This window comes from Diabrotica virgifera, chromosome 7, assembly GCF_917563875.1.
Source record: "Diabrotica virgifera virgifera chromosome 7, PGI_DIABVI_V3a".
NCBI classification, from domain to species: Eukaryota; Metazoa; Arthropoda; class Insecta; order Coleoptera; family Chrysomelidae; genus Diabrotica; species Diabrotica virgifera.
Genome location: NC_065449.1, coordinates 27376726 through 27393691, shown reverse-complemented (window position 1 = coordinate 27393691; position 16966 = coordinate 27376726). Strand labels below are relative to the sequence as shown.

At 34.0% G+C, this 16966-nt stretch overlaps 1 protein-coding gene and 1 long non-coding RNA gene across 5 annotated transcripts in view; one reads left to right on the top strand and one right to left on the bottom strand.

The window, feature by feature from the left end:
- Positions 1-6912: 6912 nt before the first annotated feature.
- Positions 6913-16966, bottom strand: part of LOC114329343 (zinc finger protein 664) — a 37585-nt gene continuing 27531 nt past the window's right edge. The window contains exons 3-4 of one of the 3 annotated variants that reach the window (XR_007699458.1): positions 13160-14917; positions 7210-8243 (exon numbers count right to left, since the gene is read on the bottom strand). Coding sequence is in view for 2 of the 3 variants with exons in the window: in XM_050656284.1 (XP_050512241.1) it covers positions 13761-14917 (1157 nt within the window). In the remaining variant the exon portion in view is untranslated. Of the gene's footprint in view, positions 9754-12375; positions 14918-16966 lie in introns of those variants that run through there. The other 2 variants (XM_028278401.2, XM_050656284.1) reach the window with 2 other exon arrangements.
- Positions 9150-14659, top strand: LOC126888225 (uncharacterized). Of its 2 annotated transcripts, none has more exons than XR_007699459.1 (3): positions 9150-9282; positions 9367-9450; positions 14534-14659. It is a non-coding gene; the product is annotated as an uncharacterized LOC126888225 (long non-coding RNA). The 2 variants fall into 2 exon arrangements; XR_007699460.1 differs by lacking the exon at positions 14534-14659 and adding an exon at positions 13856-13922.

The window sequence follows — 16966 nt, the reverse complement described above, 5'->3', positions numbered from 1 at the left end:
AGACATAAATTTAAGTTTTATCGACTTTGAAAAGGCTTTAAACCGAGTCAATAGGGAACAAATGTGGAAAATTTTAAGACAGTATGGTCTACCAACAAAAATTATTAACCTGATCAAACTGTTTTATGATGGGTATAAAGCTAGACTAGAACACGAGGGAGCAATCACAGAAGAAATAGCTATTGAAAGCGGTGTTAAACAAGGTTGTATCTTATCTCCTACTTTGTTCCTTATCTTGGTAGACTGGATTATGAGGAAAGTAACGGATGATCGGACAGGCATTAGATGGAACCTCTTTAATCAGCTTGAAGATCTTGAATTTGCTGACGTCTGCCTGTTAACAGAACACAGAACTCACATGCAAACAAAAGTCGATAAGCTAACACAGTACTCTGATATGATTGGTCTCCGGATAAATACAGAGAAGACAAAAATCTTAAAAAATGATAACCCGCAAATTAACAAAATAAAAATAAAAGACAAAGAAATTGAAGAAGTAGAGAAAGTCACGTATTTGGGATCAATCATGGAAAGAAAAGAAGGATGCATGAAAGACATACAAGCAAGAATAACGAAGGCAAAATTCGCCTTCAATGCGTTAAATAAAATCTGGCAAACAAGTGAAATAACAGAGTCAACAAAAATCAATATATTCAATACATGTGTAAAAAACCGGAATGGGACGTTTCGATGCCGCCGGTTCATCGCCAGTCCATTTCATCGCCGTCATATCTCGCATTTCCTAGAATTCCTAATTAATACTAAAAATAACTAATAATTGTAACTGTCGAAAATTCGGAAATATATCAGATAGCGATTAATTGACTGGCGATGAATCGGCCGGCATCGGCATCGAACTGGCGGCATCGAAACGGCGGCGATGAAACGTCCTAGACCCGTAAAAAACATATTACTCTACGGAGCAGAAACTTGGAAGCACGACGAAAGCACAACAAAGAGGCTACAGACTTTTGTAAATAGGTCCTTAAGAAAGATCTTAAAAATTTACTGGCCTAATATAATAACAAATGAAGAACTATGGAAACGAACGAAACAAACCAGTATAATAGCAACAATCAGACAGAAGAAATGGATCGGCCATACGTTAAGAAAAGATCCTAGTAACATCACAAGACAAGCACTCGAATATCAACCTGAGGGTACAAGGAAGAGGGGACGACCAGATAATACTTGGAAGAAAACAGTAACCAGAGAATACAACAGAATCGGCTTAAGTTGGGGGGAAGTGAAAAACAAAGCAAGAAACAGAGGAGAATGGAAGGAACTGGTACGCAGATTAACCAGAGAATAAACACAAGAAGACGCGCTGAGCTGGCCACCAGCCGTCTTACACTATCGTCTAAGAAACGCAGATGCGCCCAATACTCCACTAGGAGTGATGGTCCAAGAGATATCTTCCTCTATTTTTTGTATAGTCTTCCATGTATTATTTTGAAGAATATCTTAAGTGTGTGGCTTATTAAAGAAATTGTTCTGTACTAGGAGCATTCTGTCGCATGTATTGACTTTGGTAGTGTTACAAATGTGGACAGCAACCAATCCTGGGGTATTACTCCTGTTGTATATACCTTGTTGAACAGATCTAAAAGTATATGCAGTGTTTCTTGGTCAATGCATTTAATTAGCTCAGTGGGTATCTCATCTGGGCCTACTGCTTTTGCGGTCTTTGCATTTCTAATTGCCTGTTCTAATTCGCACATTATTATTTTCGGTCCTGTTTATTCTTCTTGTATCATTCTATCATCGTCAAATAGTTTCATTATGTATTCCTGCCAATACCTTAATTTATCTTTGATGTCTGCGATGAGTTTACCGTTATCATCTTTAAGTATCCCATAGTGTGCTCGATTTTTGGTACTTGTTAGTTCTTTTATTTTTTTTATGCATATTAAAGCTGTCGTATTTTCTGTCATACTCTTCTATTTCTTTGCATTGTTCTGTTAACCACTTTTCCTTGGCCTTTTTTATCTTTACTTTAATTTTATTTTGTAGTTCTTTGTATTTTGGCTCATTTCTCTCTTTGGCTTTTCTCCTCTCTTCCATTAATGCTAGAATTTCCGAAGTCATCCACTTCTGCTTTTTATTTGTCTTTGCAGGCTTTAAATTTTCTTCCCCAGCCTTTAGCAATGCCTTCTGTATTTTACAGAACAGATAATTTACCTATCGACCTGATAAAAGCAGACACCGAACAAGCCATAGATATGCTACATAAACTTTTAAATAAAATATGGACCAACGAAGAACTGCCACAAGAATGGAAAGAGGGACTGATAATAAAAATACCAAAGAAGGGAGATCTGAGTAACTGTAAAAATTGGCGTGCAATAACTCTATTAAGCGCCTCATCCAAGGTGCTAACAAAAATTCTGCTCGAAAGAATGAAAGAAGAATTGGACAAGAAACTGAGAAGTAACCAAGCAGGCTTTCGTGCTAAACGCTCTACTATAGATCACATATGCACCTTAAGAATCATCCTAGAACAAGCTAATGAATGGCAGAAAGACATAAATTTAAGTTTTATCGACTTTGAAAAGGCTTTCGACCGAGAAAATTTTAAGACAGTATGGTCTACCAACAAAAATTATTAACCTGATCAAACTGTTTTATGATGGGTATAAAGCTAGACTAGAACACGAGGGAGCAATCACAGAAGAAATAGCTATTGAAAGCGGTGTTAAACAAGGTTGTATCTTATCTCCTACTTTGTTCCTTATCTTGGTAGACTGGATTATGAGGAAAGTAACGGATGATCGGACAGGCATTAGATGGAACCTCTTTAATCAGCTTGAAGATCTTGAATTTGCTGACGACGTCTGCCTGTTAACAGAACACAGAACTCACATGCAAACAAAAGTCGATAAGCTAACACAGTACTCTGATATGATTGGTCTCCGGATAAATACAGAGAAGACAAAAATCTTAAAAAATGATAACCCGCAAATTAACAAAATAAAAATAAAAGACAAAGAAATTGAAGAAGTAGAGAAAGTCACGTATTTGGGATCAATCATGGAAAGAAAAGGAGGGTGCATAAAAGACATACAAGCAAGAATAACGAAGGCACAATTCGCCTTCAATGCGTTAAATAAAATCTGGCAAACAAGTGAAATAACAGTCAACAAAAATCAATATATTCAATACATGTGTAAAAAGCATATTACTCTACGGAGCAGAAACTTGGAAGCACGACGAAAGCACAACAAAGAGGCTATAGACTTTTGTAAATAGGTCCTTAAGAAAGATCTTAAAAATTTACTGGCCTAATATAATAACAAATGAAGAACTATGGAAACGAACGAAACAAACCAGTATAATAGCAACAATCAGACAGAAGAAATGGAAATGGATCGGCCATACGTTAAGAAAAGATCCTAGTAACATCACAAGACAAGCACTCGAATATCAACCTGAGGGTACAAGGAAGAGGGGACGACCAGATAATACTTGGAAGAAAACAGTAACCAGAGAACACAACAGAATCGGCTTAAGTTGGGGGGAAGTGAAAAACAAAGCAAGAAACAGAGGAGAATGGAAGGAACTGGTACACAGATTAACCAGAGAATAAACACAAGAAGATGCTTTGAGCTGGCCACCAGCCGTCTTACACTATCGGCCAAGAAACGCAGATGCGCCCAATACTCCACTAGGAGTGATGGTCCAAGAGATGTCTTCCTCTATTTTTTGTATAGTCTTCCATGTATTATTTTGAAGAATATCTTAAGTGTGTGGCTTATTAAAGAAATTGTTCTGTACTAGGAGCATTCTGTCGCATGTATTGACTTTGGTAGTGTTACAAATGTGGACAGCAACCAATCCTGGGGTATTACTACTGTTGTATATACCTTGTTGAACAGATCTAAAAGTATATGCAGTGTTTCTTGGTCAATGCATTTAATTAGCTCAGTGGGTATCTGATCTGGGCCTACTGCTTTTGCGGTCTTTGCATTTCTAATTGCCTGTTCTAATTCGCACATTATTATTTTCGGTCCTGTTTATTCTTCTTGTATCATTCTATCATCGTCGAATAGTTTCATTATGTATTCCTGCCAATACCTTAATTTATCTTTGATGTCTGCGATGAGTCGATGAGTTTACCGTTATCATCTTTAAGTATCCCATAGTGTGCTCGATTTTTGGTACTTGTTAGTTCTTTTATTTTTTTATGCATATTAAAGCTGTCGTATTTTCTGTCATACTCTTCTATTTCTTTGCATTGTTCTGTTAACCACTTTTCCTTAGCCTTTTTTATCTTTACTTTAATTTTATTTTGTAGTTCTTTGTATTTTGGCTCATTTCTCTCTTTGGCTTTTCTCCTCTCTTCCATTAATGCTAGAATTTCCGAAGTCATCCACTTCTGCTTTTTATTTGTCTTCGCAGGCTTTAAATTTTCTTCCCCAGCCTTTAGCAATGCCTTCTGTATTTTATTCCATTTTTCATTGACATCTATTCTGATGTTAAAATTTCTTCTTCTACTTGTGTTTGAGTTGACTTGTTGGATAATTTTTTGATGTATTTCTGTTTTTTTTTTAATTTCGTATAATCAAGTGATGGTTTATTTTTACGTCTTACTATCTTTTTGAGTTTCAAGTGCATTACTGCTATCAGCGGGTTATGATCCGAGTTGACATCTGCTACGGGGTACGCCTTTACTGCTTTAATTGAATTTTTGTATCTATTTTTGACCAGTATATAGTCTATTTGGTTTCTGACGATGCGGTCTTTGTTGTCTGGAGGAGATCTCAAAGTGTACAATCTTCTGTCGGGTAGCTGGAACATTGTGTTCGTTACTGCAAAATGTTCATTTTGACAAAAATCCACGAGTCTATCCCCTCTTTCGTTTCTGACACCTAGTCCAAATTCCCCAAAATATTCGTCAACTTTTCCTCTCCCGATTTTAGCATTAAAGTCCCCCATTACTATCGTAATGTCGTCTTTTCTAATAGATCTTAAAATTGTGTCTAACTCTATGTAAAAATGTTCTATCTCCTCTTCATCCTTATCAGCTGTTGGTGCGTATACTTGAATTTTAAGTTAATTAAGTAGAGGGTTAGTAGAACCTAAATCCAAATTTTCATGCAATTTGGTGGTGACCCGGAAAATTGCACCCCAGAACGGTCATTTACTGGGCTATTATAAAAAATAGTTTTAATAAATTATCTATTAATCAAGAAAAATCATAATTAAAATCATTATTTATTAATTAATAAAAATCATGAACAAAGCTAACATAACAATATCAATTTATTATTCCCGACTTTAGGATACAATATTTTCATTCAGACTCGTTCTAAAATCTAAATTATTCTCTTATATAAACTGCTCATCAAAAGTTAGGGATATAGAAAATTATGCCCATTTTCATAGCTGATTTTTTCGAGAACAGATTAACGGATTCCGCTAATTTTTTTATTATTTTAGATTTTTTTAAATATTTACACAGTTGTGCAAAGGTTTACTCAAACTTCTTTTTTGTGCTTATACAGGGTGGAAGGAAAGACACGTTTTTCTTATGTTAAGTTTGAGACGCCCTGTATGGAGAACGAGGTACAAATGTGAGTATTCATCAGAAACGTATTGTAGCCTTATGTTTTGTGAACATTTTGTTTTTTTGAATGTCCCTGATATCTTTAGAAACAAACAAAATAAACGGTTTTCGTAGTTTAACATGTGCTTTAACCGAAACAAAAGTTTGAGACGCCTTGTAGGGAGGAAAAGACACAAATGTGAGTATACATCGATATTATGTTGTAGTCTCATATTTTGTGAATATTTTAATTTTTTAATTTCTCTGCTATCTTTAGTAACAAAGAAACTAGACGGTTTTATTCTTTAGTATGTGTTTTAACTGACGACATGCGATACGTGAAGAGGCCATGTCTTGTCATACCACTAAGATGAAATTATTTTCTACATATAGTGCGAAAGAAAAAGAGTGTTTAAAGAAAAACAAGCTGAAAATGCGAGCACTGTCATAACGAAAACTTTGTATATTTATTTCTATTATGAAAAGTAGTTTAGAACTAATAATTATGTTTTAATGTGCAATTATATCATTCTAATTTAAATGTTATGAACTATAAAGGTAGTTTACTCTTGATCGAAATTCATATTTTTTATATACCTCGTATAAAATTAATAAAATTTTATACAAGGTGTCCCAAAAGTAGTGGAACGGTCGAATATTTCGCGAACTGAACATCGGATCGAAAAACTGAAAAATACGTGTTCAATCATTTTCAAAAATCTATCCAATGACACCAAACACCAACCTCCACTACACCCCCTGGAGGTGGGGTGGGGGGTAACTTTAAAATCTCAAATGGAAACCCCTAGATTTTCTTGCAGATTTAGATTCGTTACGTAAAAGTAAGCAACTTTTATTCAAGACATTTTTTCGAACTGTGGATAGATGGCGCTATAATTGGGAAAAACTATTTATCCTGATACCATGGGTAAATTATAGAAACGGTCTAATATCTCGAGAAATACACTTCCAAATGAGAAACCCAACAAATTTTTTTAATACTTTTCGAAAACCTATTGAATAACACTAAACATGACCCTCCAACCCATCCCCCTGGAGGTGGGGTGGGGGGTAACTTTAAAATATTAAATAGCAACCCCCACTTTTTATTACAGATTCGGATTTGTCATGAAAAACTAAGCAACATTTATTCGAAACATTTTTTAGAATTGTTGATAGATGGCGCTTTAATTGGAAAAATACGATTTATTAGCGCCATCTATCAGCATTTTTAAAAAATGTTTCGAATAAATGTTGCTTAATTTTTCATGACGAATTCGAATCTGCAATAAAAAGTGGGGGTTGCTATTTAAGATTTTAAAGTTACCCCCACTCCACCTCCAGGGGGTGGGTTGGAGGGTCATGTTTAGTGTTTATCGATAGGTTTTCGAAAAGTATGAAAAACCTGTTTTTTGGCTTCTTATTTAGAAGTGTATTTCTCGAGATATTAGACCGTTTCTATAATTTACCTATGCTATCAGGATAAATCGTTTTTCCCAATTATAGCGCCATCTATCCACAGTTCGAAAAAATGTCTTGCATAAAAGTTGCTTACTTTTACGTAACGAATGCAAATCTGCAAGAAAAACTAGGGGTTTCCATTTAAGATTTTAAAGTTACCCCCCACCCCACCTCCAGGGGGTGTAGTGGGAGTTGGTGTTTGGTGTCATTGGAGTCTCCAATTTGGAGATAGATTTTTGAAAATGATTGAACACGTATTTTTCAGTTTTTCCATCTGATGTTTAGTTCGCGAAATATTCGACCGTTCCCCTACTTTTGGGACACGGTTGCATCATAAATCTTAGAACAAGAAGAGCTTTTTATGAAGAATAACTTTTATTTGTCAAATTAAAAATAAAAGAGTTATAAATGAAAATGTTCTTGGTATCCATAATTTGAGAAAAATCTTCAAATATTTTTTTCCATTAGAAGGATGTACACAGACATAATACTGGCTAGTGATTTTAGTCAATAATTTTGCCAATTCGACAAAAAAATAAATTCTAAATAGTTAATAATTATTACTAAATAATTAGTAATTTTGCCAATTTCGGCAAAATTCTCAAAAAACAAAAAAATTACCTTCTACAATCACTAGCCAGTTGTGTCGAGTTTAGGGAACGACTAGGTATACATAATATTTGAATTTTATAGCAAATGGAACAGTCCATTTATCATAAAGGGGAGGCCGTATTTATACTGGTATAAACCTTTTTAAAACTGTTAATAAACTATTGCTTTTAAAATATTTATACTCAAATTGTATTTTTGAACATCTTATTTATTTTATATAATAATTAAATTCACTATTAAATGTCATTGATGTTTTATTAATACTTAATTTAAAATTTAGTTTGACATTCACGAAGTGTCAAACTCAAATATAAATAACCTATGCTTGGCAAATCGAGATTAAAAAAAAAGTAGCCTACTTCCTAATCAACCATTTGAGCTGACGTTTAGTGCGTCTGTAGGAGATAACCGGATTGTGACGTCACATTTTAGACTTTGAGGTCGATTATCTCGAAGACGGTTAGATATATCGAAATGCCGCTTTCAGATTTGGATTCAGAAGGCAAAACTACATAGGAATCCATCGATACACCTGCTCTAAGTATTGCAGGAGTGGCAACGCAATAACACAGACTTTTGCAAATTTATAAACGAAAAGTTTTCGTTGAAAATTTGTGTAATGCACCTCTCGCTATTTAAAGAGCTTCCACGTAGACACCAAATCCATACTTATTCCCGAGGAAATTCCGCCCCAAAACAGCACAGGGCCTCCATTAAACAATTGCCTCTCTCTTTTTGTTAACTGTTATTTTTTATTGTTAATTTAGTTTTGTTTCAGTTAAAACACCTGCTAAAGAGTAAAACCACCTATCTTCTTTGTTTCTAAAGATATCAAGGACATTCAAAAAAGAAAATGTTCACAAAACATAAGACTACAACCCGATTCTGATGTATACTAACATCTGTGCCTCGTCCTCCCTACAGGGTGGCACAAACTTAACATAAGAAAAACATTTCTTTTCTTCCACGCGGTATAAGTACAAAAAAGTAGTTTGAGTAAACATCTGTACAACTGTGTAAATACTAAAGAAAAATCTAAAATAATCAAAAATTGTCGGAATCCGTTAATCTGTTCACGAAAAAAATCAAGTATGAAAATGAGCATAATATTCCATATCCCTAACTTTTGACGAGTAATTTAATTTATATCCCGTTGGCTGGTTTTCCCGTGAATGTACTGGATGGAAAGAAACAGAGCGGGGACCCTTTCGAGATGTTATGCAGATATCTCCTTCTCGAGTCGTTCTCTAAAAGACTGGTTAGTTATCTCTAGGATGGGGGAAACTGGCTTAACATTACTTTGATCAAGAAAACTGTTTAATTGTAACGTTTTCCTCCGGTGTGTTGTATCAAATGTTTTTTCAATTGAACTTGTTGAGAAAACTGCTTAAAACAAATTTCACACTTGTGAGGTTTTTCTCCAGTGTGCACTCTCAAATGTGTTTTCAAATTACATGCTTGCTTAAATTGCTTATAACAAATTTCACACTTGTAAGGTGTTTCTCCAGTGTGCAATCTTATGTGCAGTTTCAAATGATTGGCTGTAGCAAACTGCTTAAAACAAATTTCACACTTGTGAGGTTTTTCTCCAGTGTGCACTCTCAAATGTATTTTCAAATGATTGGCTGTAGCAAACTGCTTAAAACAAATTTCACACTTGTGAGGTTTTTCTCCAGTGTGCACTCTCAAATGTTTTTTCAAATCTCTTGCTGTAGCAAACTGCTTTAGACAAATTTCACACTTGTGAGGTTTTTCTCCAGTGTGCACTCTCAAATGTTTTTTCAAATCACTTGCTGTAGCAAACTGCTTTAGACAAATTTCACACTTATGAGGTTTTTCTCCAGTGTGTATCCTATAATGTACATTCAAAGTACTTTTCTTTGTAAACTGCTTAAAACAAATTTCACACTTGTAAGGTTTTTCTCGAGTGTGTACTCCCATATGTTGTTTTAAATCACATGGTCGACAAATCTGTTTGAAACAAATTTCACATTTGTAAGGTCGCTGTCTGGTCGCAACTTTTATATTTTTATTTACGGTTTCCCCTTCAACATAACTCATATAGTGTCCTTTATTAGATGATTGTTCAAAAGAAGTCTCCATAATTTTCGTTTTGTTGTCCTCCTGAGTACAACCTAAAATACAAACATTCTTTGATAAGAGAAAAATAAATCCAGACGCAAAATAATAGAAATAAAAGATTGGAAAAAGACTGTATGGCTTATTCACACTTCTAAAATATAGGACAATACTTATTTGGCGACGGACGACGCAAATAAAAAGGAAATGATTGCAGATAAATTGATGTCTCACAAAAGAGAAATAAATAAGAGCAGACAAGTAAACAAAATAAAAGATAAAAACAAAAAAATAAAAAAAAAAACATAAAGAACTGAAAATAAGCACACGGAATATAAGAACGATGTTGTCACCAGGCAAAATGCTGGAAATAAGCAAAGAACTAGAATAGAATAGAAATATGCTTTATTGTCACTGAAAATTATACAATTTTATGGACAAAGCTTAGAGTCAAAAAAAAAAAAATAACAATAACAAATACAATTTTCTAAAATTTGATAAATCGTCAATTAGAAAAGTATAAAATAGATATTGCGGCAATGCAAGAGATACGGTGGGAAGAACAAGGACAGATTGATAAACAATACTTTACAATATTATACTCACGAGGGAAGAAGCAAGGTCAAAAAGGAGTGGGATTCATGATTGTAGGACAACTAAGAGAAAAATTCATAAACTTCAAACCGATATGTGAAAGAATTGCGTATGTAAGAATAAATAATAAACCATTCAATATATCACTATTAAACCTATACGCACCTACAGAAACAAGCAATACCGACGATAAAGACATTTTTATGATAAGATAGAAGAAGAGATGGAAAAATACCCGAAGATGTTATAATTATACTATAGGAGACCTCGATGCCCGGATTGGAAAAGAGGATTTTTTACAGCAAATTGTAAGACACAGTACACAAAAACATGAATGATAATGGTCTAAGACTACGTAACCTGGCAACAAGAACAAACATGATAATAAGCTCAAAAAAATTTGAACATCCTAAAATACATAAAGTGGAGGTCACCTGATCAGAAAACGTATAACCAAATTGATCACATACTAATTAACAAACGAAAACAATCACCAATGAAGGACGTGAGAACATTCAGAGGTGCGTGTGCAAATTCAGACCACTATAATATGGTCACAGCCACCATAAGACAAAAAGTTAAAATCCAAACGAAACAGAAAAATCAACAAAAAATGGAACGTCAATAAATTGCAGAATGCAGATATTAGAAAAAATATGAAGAAGAAGTATCAATGTAAATAAGAGAGAAATATAAAGCAGGGGACATTAAATCAGAATGGGAGATGATCAAAAAGTCAATAGAAGAAGCTGCAAAGAAGCAGGTAGGCAAACACCAGAAGATAACAAAAAACGAATGGAATAACAACGAATGTAAAGAACTAACAGCAGAAAAGGTGCAAGCAAGAATTAAATGGCTGAGAACGGATAAAGAGGAAAACAGAGAAAGTTATGAAAAATTAATAAAGAACAGGAAAGAACTAATAGAAACACGAACCATTTCTATAAAAATATTAAAGAACAAACCAAAAAATACAAAGATATAACAAACGGAATAAAAAATAAAGAGGGAATAGTCATAGTAGAAGACAATGAATATAAGCAGGTATGGGCAGATCACTACAAAGAACTCTTGACGGAGGAATACAGTGGAGAAGAAATGCATGAGGAAGAGGAAACGGTGGACGAAGAAGTACACGAAATACACATTGAAATATCAAAAGAGCCAATAATATATGAACTCGAGGAAGTAATACAGAGGAGCAAAAATGGAAAAGCTTCAGAAAAAGACGAAATTAACATGGAACTTATAAAATATGGAGGAAAGGAACTGAGGGAAAAAATACTATCACTATTGAAAAATATATGGAAGCAAGAGAAGACGCCGGCGGACTGGGAGATAGGGCAGCTAATAACAATATATAAAAAAGGGAGACCAACAAATTTGTGAAAATGATAGAGGAATAACATTACTAAGTACAACGTAAAAAATTCGATTTCAATAATAAGAAAGATTGTCAAAGATCACGAAGAACAATACCAATGTGGATTTACAAAAAGAAGATCGACAATAGATGCTATATATACACACACGATAAAACAAATAATGGAAAAAGCAAATGAATACAAACTAGAATTAGAAATGTTATTCATCCACTTCAAACAGGCATTTAATTCGATTAAGAGAAAACAATTATTAATGAAAGTTCAACTTTAAAGTAGAGGGTTAGTAGAACCTAAATCCAAATTTTAATGCAGTTCGGTGGTGACATGGAAAATTGCACCCCAGAACGGTCATTTACTGGGCTATTATAAGTTTTAGGGCCGGTTGTTCGAACGCTAATCAACACTGATCACTATCAAATATTTATTAATTACTGTCACAACTGTCAATGTCAACTTTGGTTGGGTTGCTGAAAACATAATTTATTATAATTATGAGATTAGTTAATCAATTAACATAACAATTATTAACATAATTGATTAATTAATTTCATAATTGTAATCAATAAAATTGTTTTCAGCAACCCAATCAAAGTTGACATTGACAGTTGTGAAAGTAATTAAATATTTGATAATGATCATTTTTGATTAGCGTTCGAACAACCGGCCCTTAATAAATTATCTATTAATCAATAAAAATCATAATGAAAATCACTATTTATTAATTAATAAAAATCATGAACAAAGCTAACATAACAATATCAATTTATTATTCCCGACTTTAGGATACAATATTTTCATTCAGACTCGTTCTAAAATCTAAATTATTCTCTTATATAAACTGCTCATCAAAAGTTAGGGATATAGAAAATTATGCTCATTTTCATAGCTGATTTTTTCGAAAACAGATTAACGGATTCTGCTATTTTTTTTATTATTTTAGTTTTTTCTTTAGTCTTTACACAATTGTGCAAGGTTTACTCAAACTTCTTTTTTGTACTTATACAGGGTGGAAGAAAAGACATGTTTTTCTTATGTTAAGTTTGAGACGCCCTGTATGGAGGATTAGGTACAAATGTGAGTATTCATCAGAATCGTCTTGTAACCTTATGTTTTGTGAACATTTTGTTTTTTGAATGTCCCTGATATCTTTAGAAACAAAGAAAATAAACGGTTTTGTAGTTTGACATGTGCTTTAACCGAAACAAAAGTTTGAGACGCCTTGTAGGGAGGAAAAGACACAAATGTGAGTATACATCGATATTATGTTGTAGTCTCATATTTTGTGAATATTTTATTTTTTAAATTTCTCTGCTATCTTTAATAACAAAGAAACTAGGGGGTTTTATTCTTTAGTATGTGTTTTAACTGACGACATGCGATACGTGAAGAGGCCATGTCTTGTCATACCACTCAGATGAAATTATTTTCTACATATAGTGCAAAAGGAAAAGAGTGTTTAAAGAAAAAAATATGTGTAATGTACCTCTCGCTATTTAAAGAGCTTCCACGTAGACACCAAATCCATACTTATTCTCAAGGAAATTCCGCCCCCAAACATCACAGGGCCCCCATTAAACAATCTCCTCTCTCTTATATTACGCTGTACATACCGCTTACCTCGTCGACAAATAACTCTTATGTGTCGATAAGAATTGTTTACCTTTTGTGCCTTTCTGTTTTTAAAGTTTTGTTAACGGTTATTTTTTATTGTTAATTTAGTTTTGTTTCAGTTAAAACACCTGCTAAAGAGTAAAACCACCTATCTTCTTTGTTTCTAAAGATATCAAGGACGTTCAAAAAAGAAAATGTTCTCAAAACAAAAGAAAATCCGTTAATCTGTTCACGACAAAAATCAACTATGAAAATGAGCATAATATTCCATATCCCTAACTTTTGACGAGTAATTTAATTTATATCCCGTTGGCTGGTTTTCCCGTGAATGTACTGGATGGAAAGAAACAGAGCGGGGACCCTTTCGAGATGTTATGCAGATATCTCCTTCTCGAGTCGTTCTCTAAAAGACTGGTTAGTTATCTCTAGGATGGGGGAAACTGGCTTAACATTACTTTGATCAAGAAAACTGTTTAATTGTAGCGTTTTTCTCCGGTGGGTTGTATCACATGTTTTTTCAATTGAACGTGTTGAGAAAACTGCTTAAAACAAATTTCACACTTGTGAGGTTTTTCTCCAGTGTGCACTCTCAAATGTTTTTTCAAATCACTTGCTGTAGCAAACCGCTTTAGACAAATTTCACACTTGTGAGGTTTTTCTCCAGTGTGCACTCGCAAATGTATTTTCAAAGAACTTTTCCTTGTAAAATGTTTGAAACAAATTTCACACTTGTAGTGAGGTTTTTCTTCAGTGTGCACTCTCAAATGTATTTTCAAATGATTGGCTGTAGGAAACTGCTTACAACAAATTTCACACTTGTAAGGTTTTTCTCCAGTGTGCACTCGCAAATGTATTTTCAAATAACTTTTCCTTGTAAAATGTTTGAAACAAATTTCACACTTGTGGTGAGGTTTTTCTTCAGTGTGCACTCTCAAATGTATTTTCAAATGATTGGCTGTAGGAAACTGCTTTAAACAAATTTCACACTTGTAAGGTGTTTCTCCAGTGTGCAATCTTATGTGCAGTTTCAAAGTATCTGTCCGAGAAAACTCTTTGAAACAAATTTCACACTTGTGAGGTTTTTCTCCAGTGTGCACTCTCAAATGTATTTTCAAATGATAGGCTGTAGGAAACTGCTTAAAACAAATTTCACACTTGTAAGGTTTTTCTCCAGTGTGCACTCTCAAATGTATTTTCAAATGATTGGCTGTAGCAAACTGCTTAAAACAAATTTCACACTTGTGAGGTTTTTCTCCAGTGTGCACTCTCAAATGTTTTTTCAAATCACTTGCTGTAGCAAACTGCTTTAGACAAATTTCACACTTATGAGGTTTTTCTCCAGTGTGTATCCTATAATGTACATTCAAAGTACTTTTCTTTGTAAACTGCTTAAAACAAATTTCACACTTGTAAGGTTTTTCTCCAGTGTGTACTCTCATATGTTGTTTTAAATCACATGGTCGACAAATCTGTTTGAAACAAATTTCACAAGTGTAAGGTCGCTGTCTGGTCGCAACTTTTATATTTTTATTTACGGTTTCCCCTTCAACATAACTCATATAGTGTCCTTTATGAGATAATTGTTCAAAAGAAGTCTCCATAATTTTCGTTTTGTTGTCCTGAGTAAAACCTAAAATACAAACAATTTTTACATTAGAAAATAACAGATTGGCACACAAAAATACGTGGATGAATCAAATATGAACCGACCTTTCCGTCCCCGCTCTTAGCATAAACTGGCGATATGTCTAAATTAGTCCTGTGGTGGGAGGTTATAGGTTATAGTCTAATGTGACTGACGCTATCGCCTGTTCTCTAATGAAGTGCAGTCAGTTACTGTGGCGATGAGCGAAAGAGTAGTTCCATGTTCGGTTGCACAACGCATTGTTATCAAATTCCTTGCAAAAGAAAATGTTGGTCCCGCTGAAATTTGGCGAAGATTAAAAAACCAATATGGGGAATCAACACTGTCCAGTACACAAGTGAAATTTTGGCATAGACAAGTTCGTGAAGGAGGAATGGCATGCAAAACAAAAGTTATCAACGTCGCAACGTCCAAAAATTGTCTGATAAATGCAAAAACTCGTTTGTCTGTAGGCAAAGTTTTAGCGACAGTGTTTTGGGATTATCATGGTGTTTTGTTGCTGGATTATCTACATGAGAGACCATTAATGCCGCCTATTACGGTAGTCTTTTGGACCGTGTCCGAGCTGCCTATATGCCCAAAAAGACGGGGATGTCCTATACGAGATGTGTTGGTCTTGCATGACAACGCCCGACCGCACACAGCTGCTCTAACACAAGAAAAAATAGCGGAAATGCATTGGACTCTCGTTGAACATCCTGCATACAATCCTGATCTTTCACCATGTGATTACCACATGTTCGGTCCATTAATAGATGCACTAGGCGGAGCGCGTTTTGATGATGATAATCAAGTGGAGCAATTCGTGAGCAATTGGTTAGATACCCGCCCTCATTCTTTTAATGAAAATGGAATACAGAAACTTTCTAGCCACTGGGAAAAATGCATACAGAAGGAAGGAATGTATAGTAGGAAAAATGAAAAATTACCCATGAGCGATCATATTAAACACATCTTTTCTTTGTTCCAGAAAATAATGAACTAGTACCAGTACTATAAGAACAGCTTATATAAGTATTACATACATAATATGTATTTGCGTTGTCCAATTTCTTTTGTGACACGGTGACAGGAAAATACAGCGTGTTTTATATGCTCGTTCGTGGGTAACCTTTCATTTTCCCTACTGTATATAAAAAAATTAAGTATTGTAATTATAATTCAATAAAAAGTTATTAGCAGAGGTCGGTTCATATTTGATTCACCTGTTGTACACAAAATAATAGAAATAACAAATTTGAAGAATGACTGTGACTTATTAACACTTTTAAAATATAGGTCAAACTGGCAACAGGTGTATGTTCTCAAAAAACTGGATAGTGTGTAAAATTATTTATTGAACCCCTGATCGGTCGCGCGTTAGTTTATATCTAACAATAAGTATTTAAAACAAATTTTTATTTAATAAGTATTTTTATTTACTTGTTTTTTTTTAAGAAAACCAATTTTTAACACTTACTAAAAGAATACTGCTACTCTGTCTGCTATTCCTAAAATTTTTGAGAGTATTGTGTGTGATCATTTGAGCAGGGAGTTATCTGGTGTGATTACTACTAAACAGCATGGTTCTTATCGGGGCAGATCCATTGTTGATTTTTACTGAATATATTTCTTCAGCTGTTGAAAAGGGTTACCAAATCGACAGAATCTATACAGATCTCACTAAGACCTTTGATCGGGTGCATCACGGTTTGTTACAGCAAAAGTTATGTTCATTAGGAATTAACGACAGTGTTCGTAACTGGCTTGTCTCTTATTTTTCTCATCGCTGTTATTCGCGGTGTGCAAGTACTTGGAGGGAATACGAGAAACGATCGTGCGCGAATAGCGGAGAAATCTTGCAACTTTCCTAAATATATCATATTGTCAATTGAAATTGTCAAATTGACGTATACTTCATACTTACTGTCATTGAAGAAGAAACATTATATGTTGCTCCACAATATTGATATGATAAGCAATTATTATATAAAAGTAAATTTAAATAATTGTATTTTGCTTGCAGTACTGCATTTTAATAATTAATTTTATTTA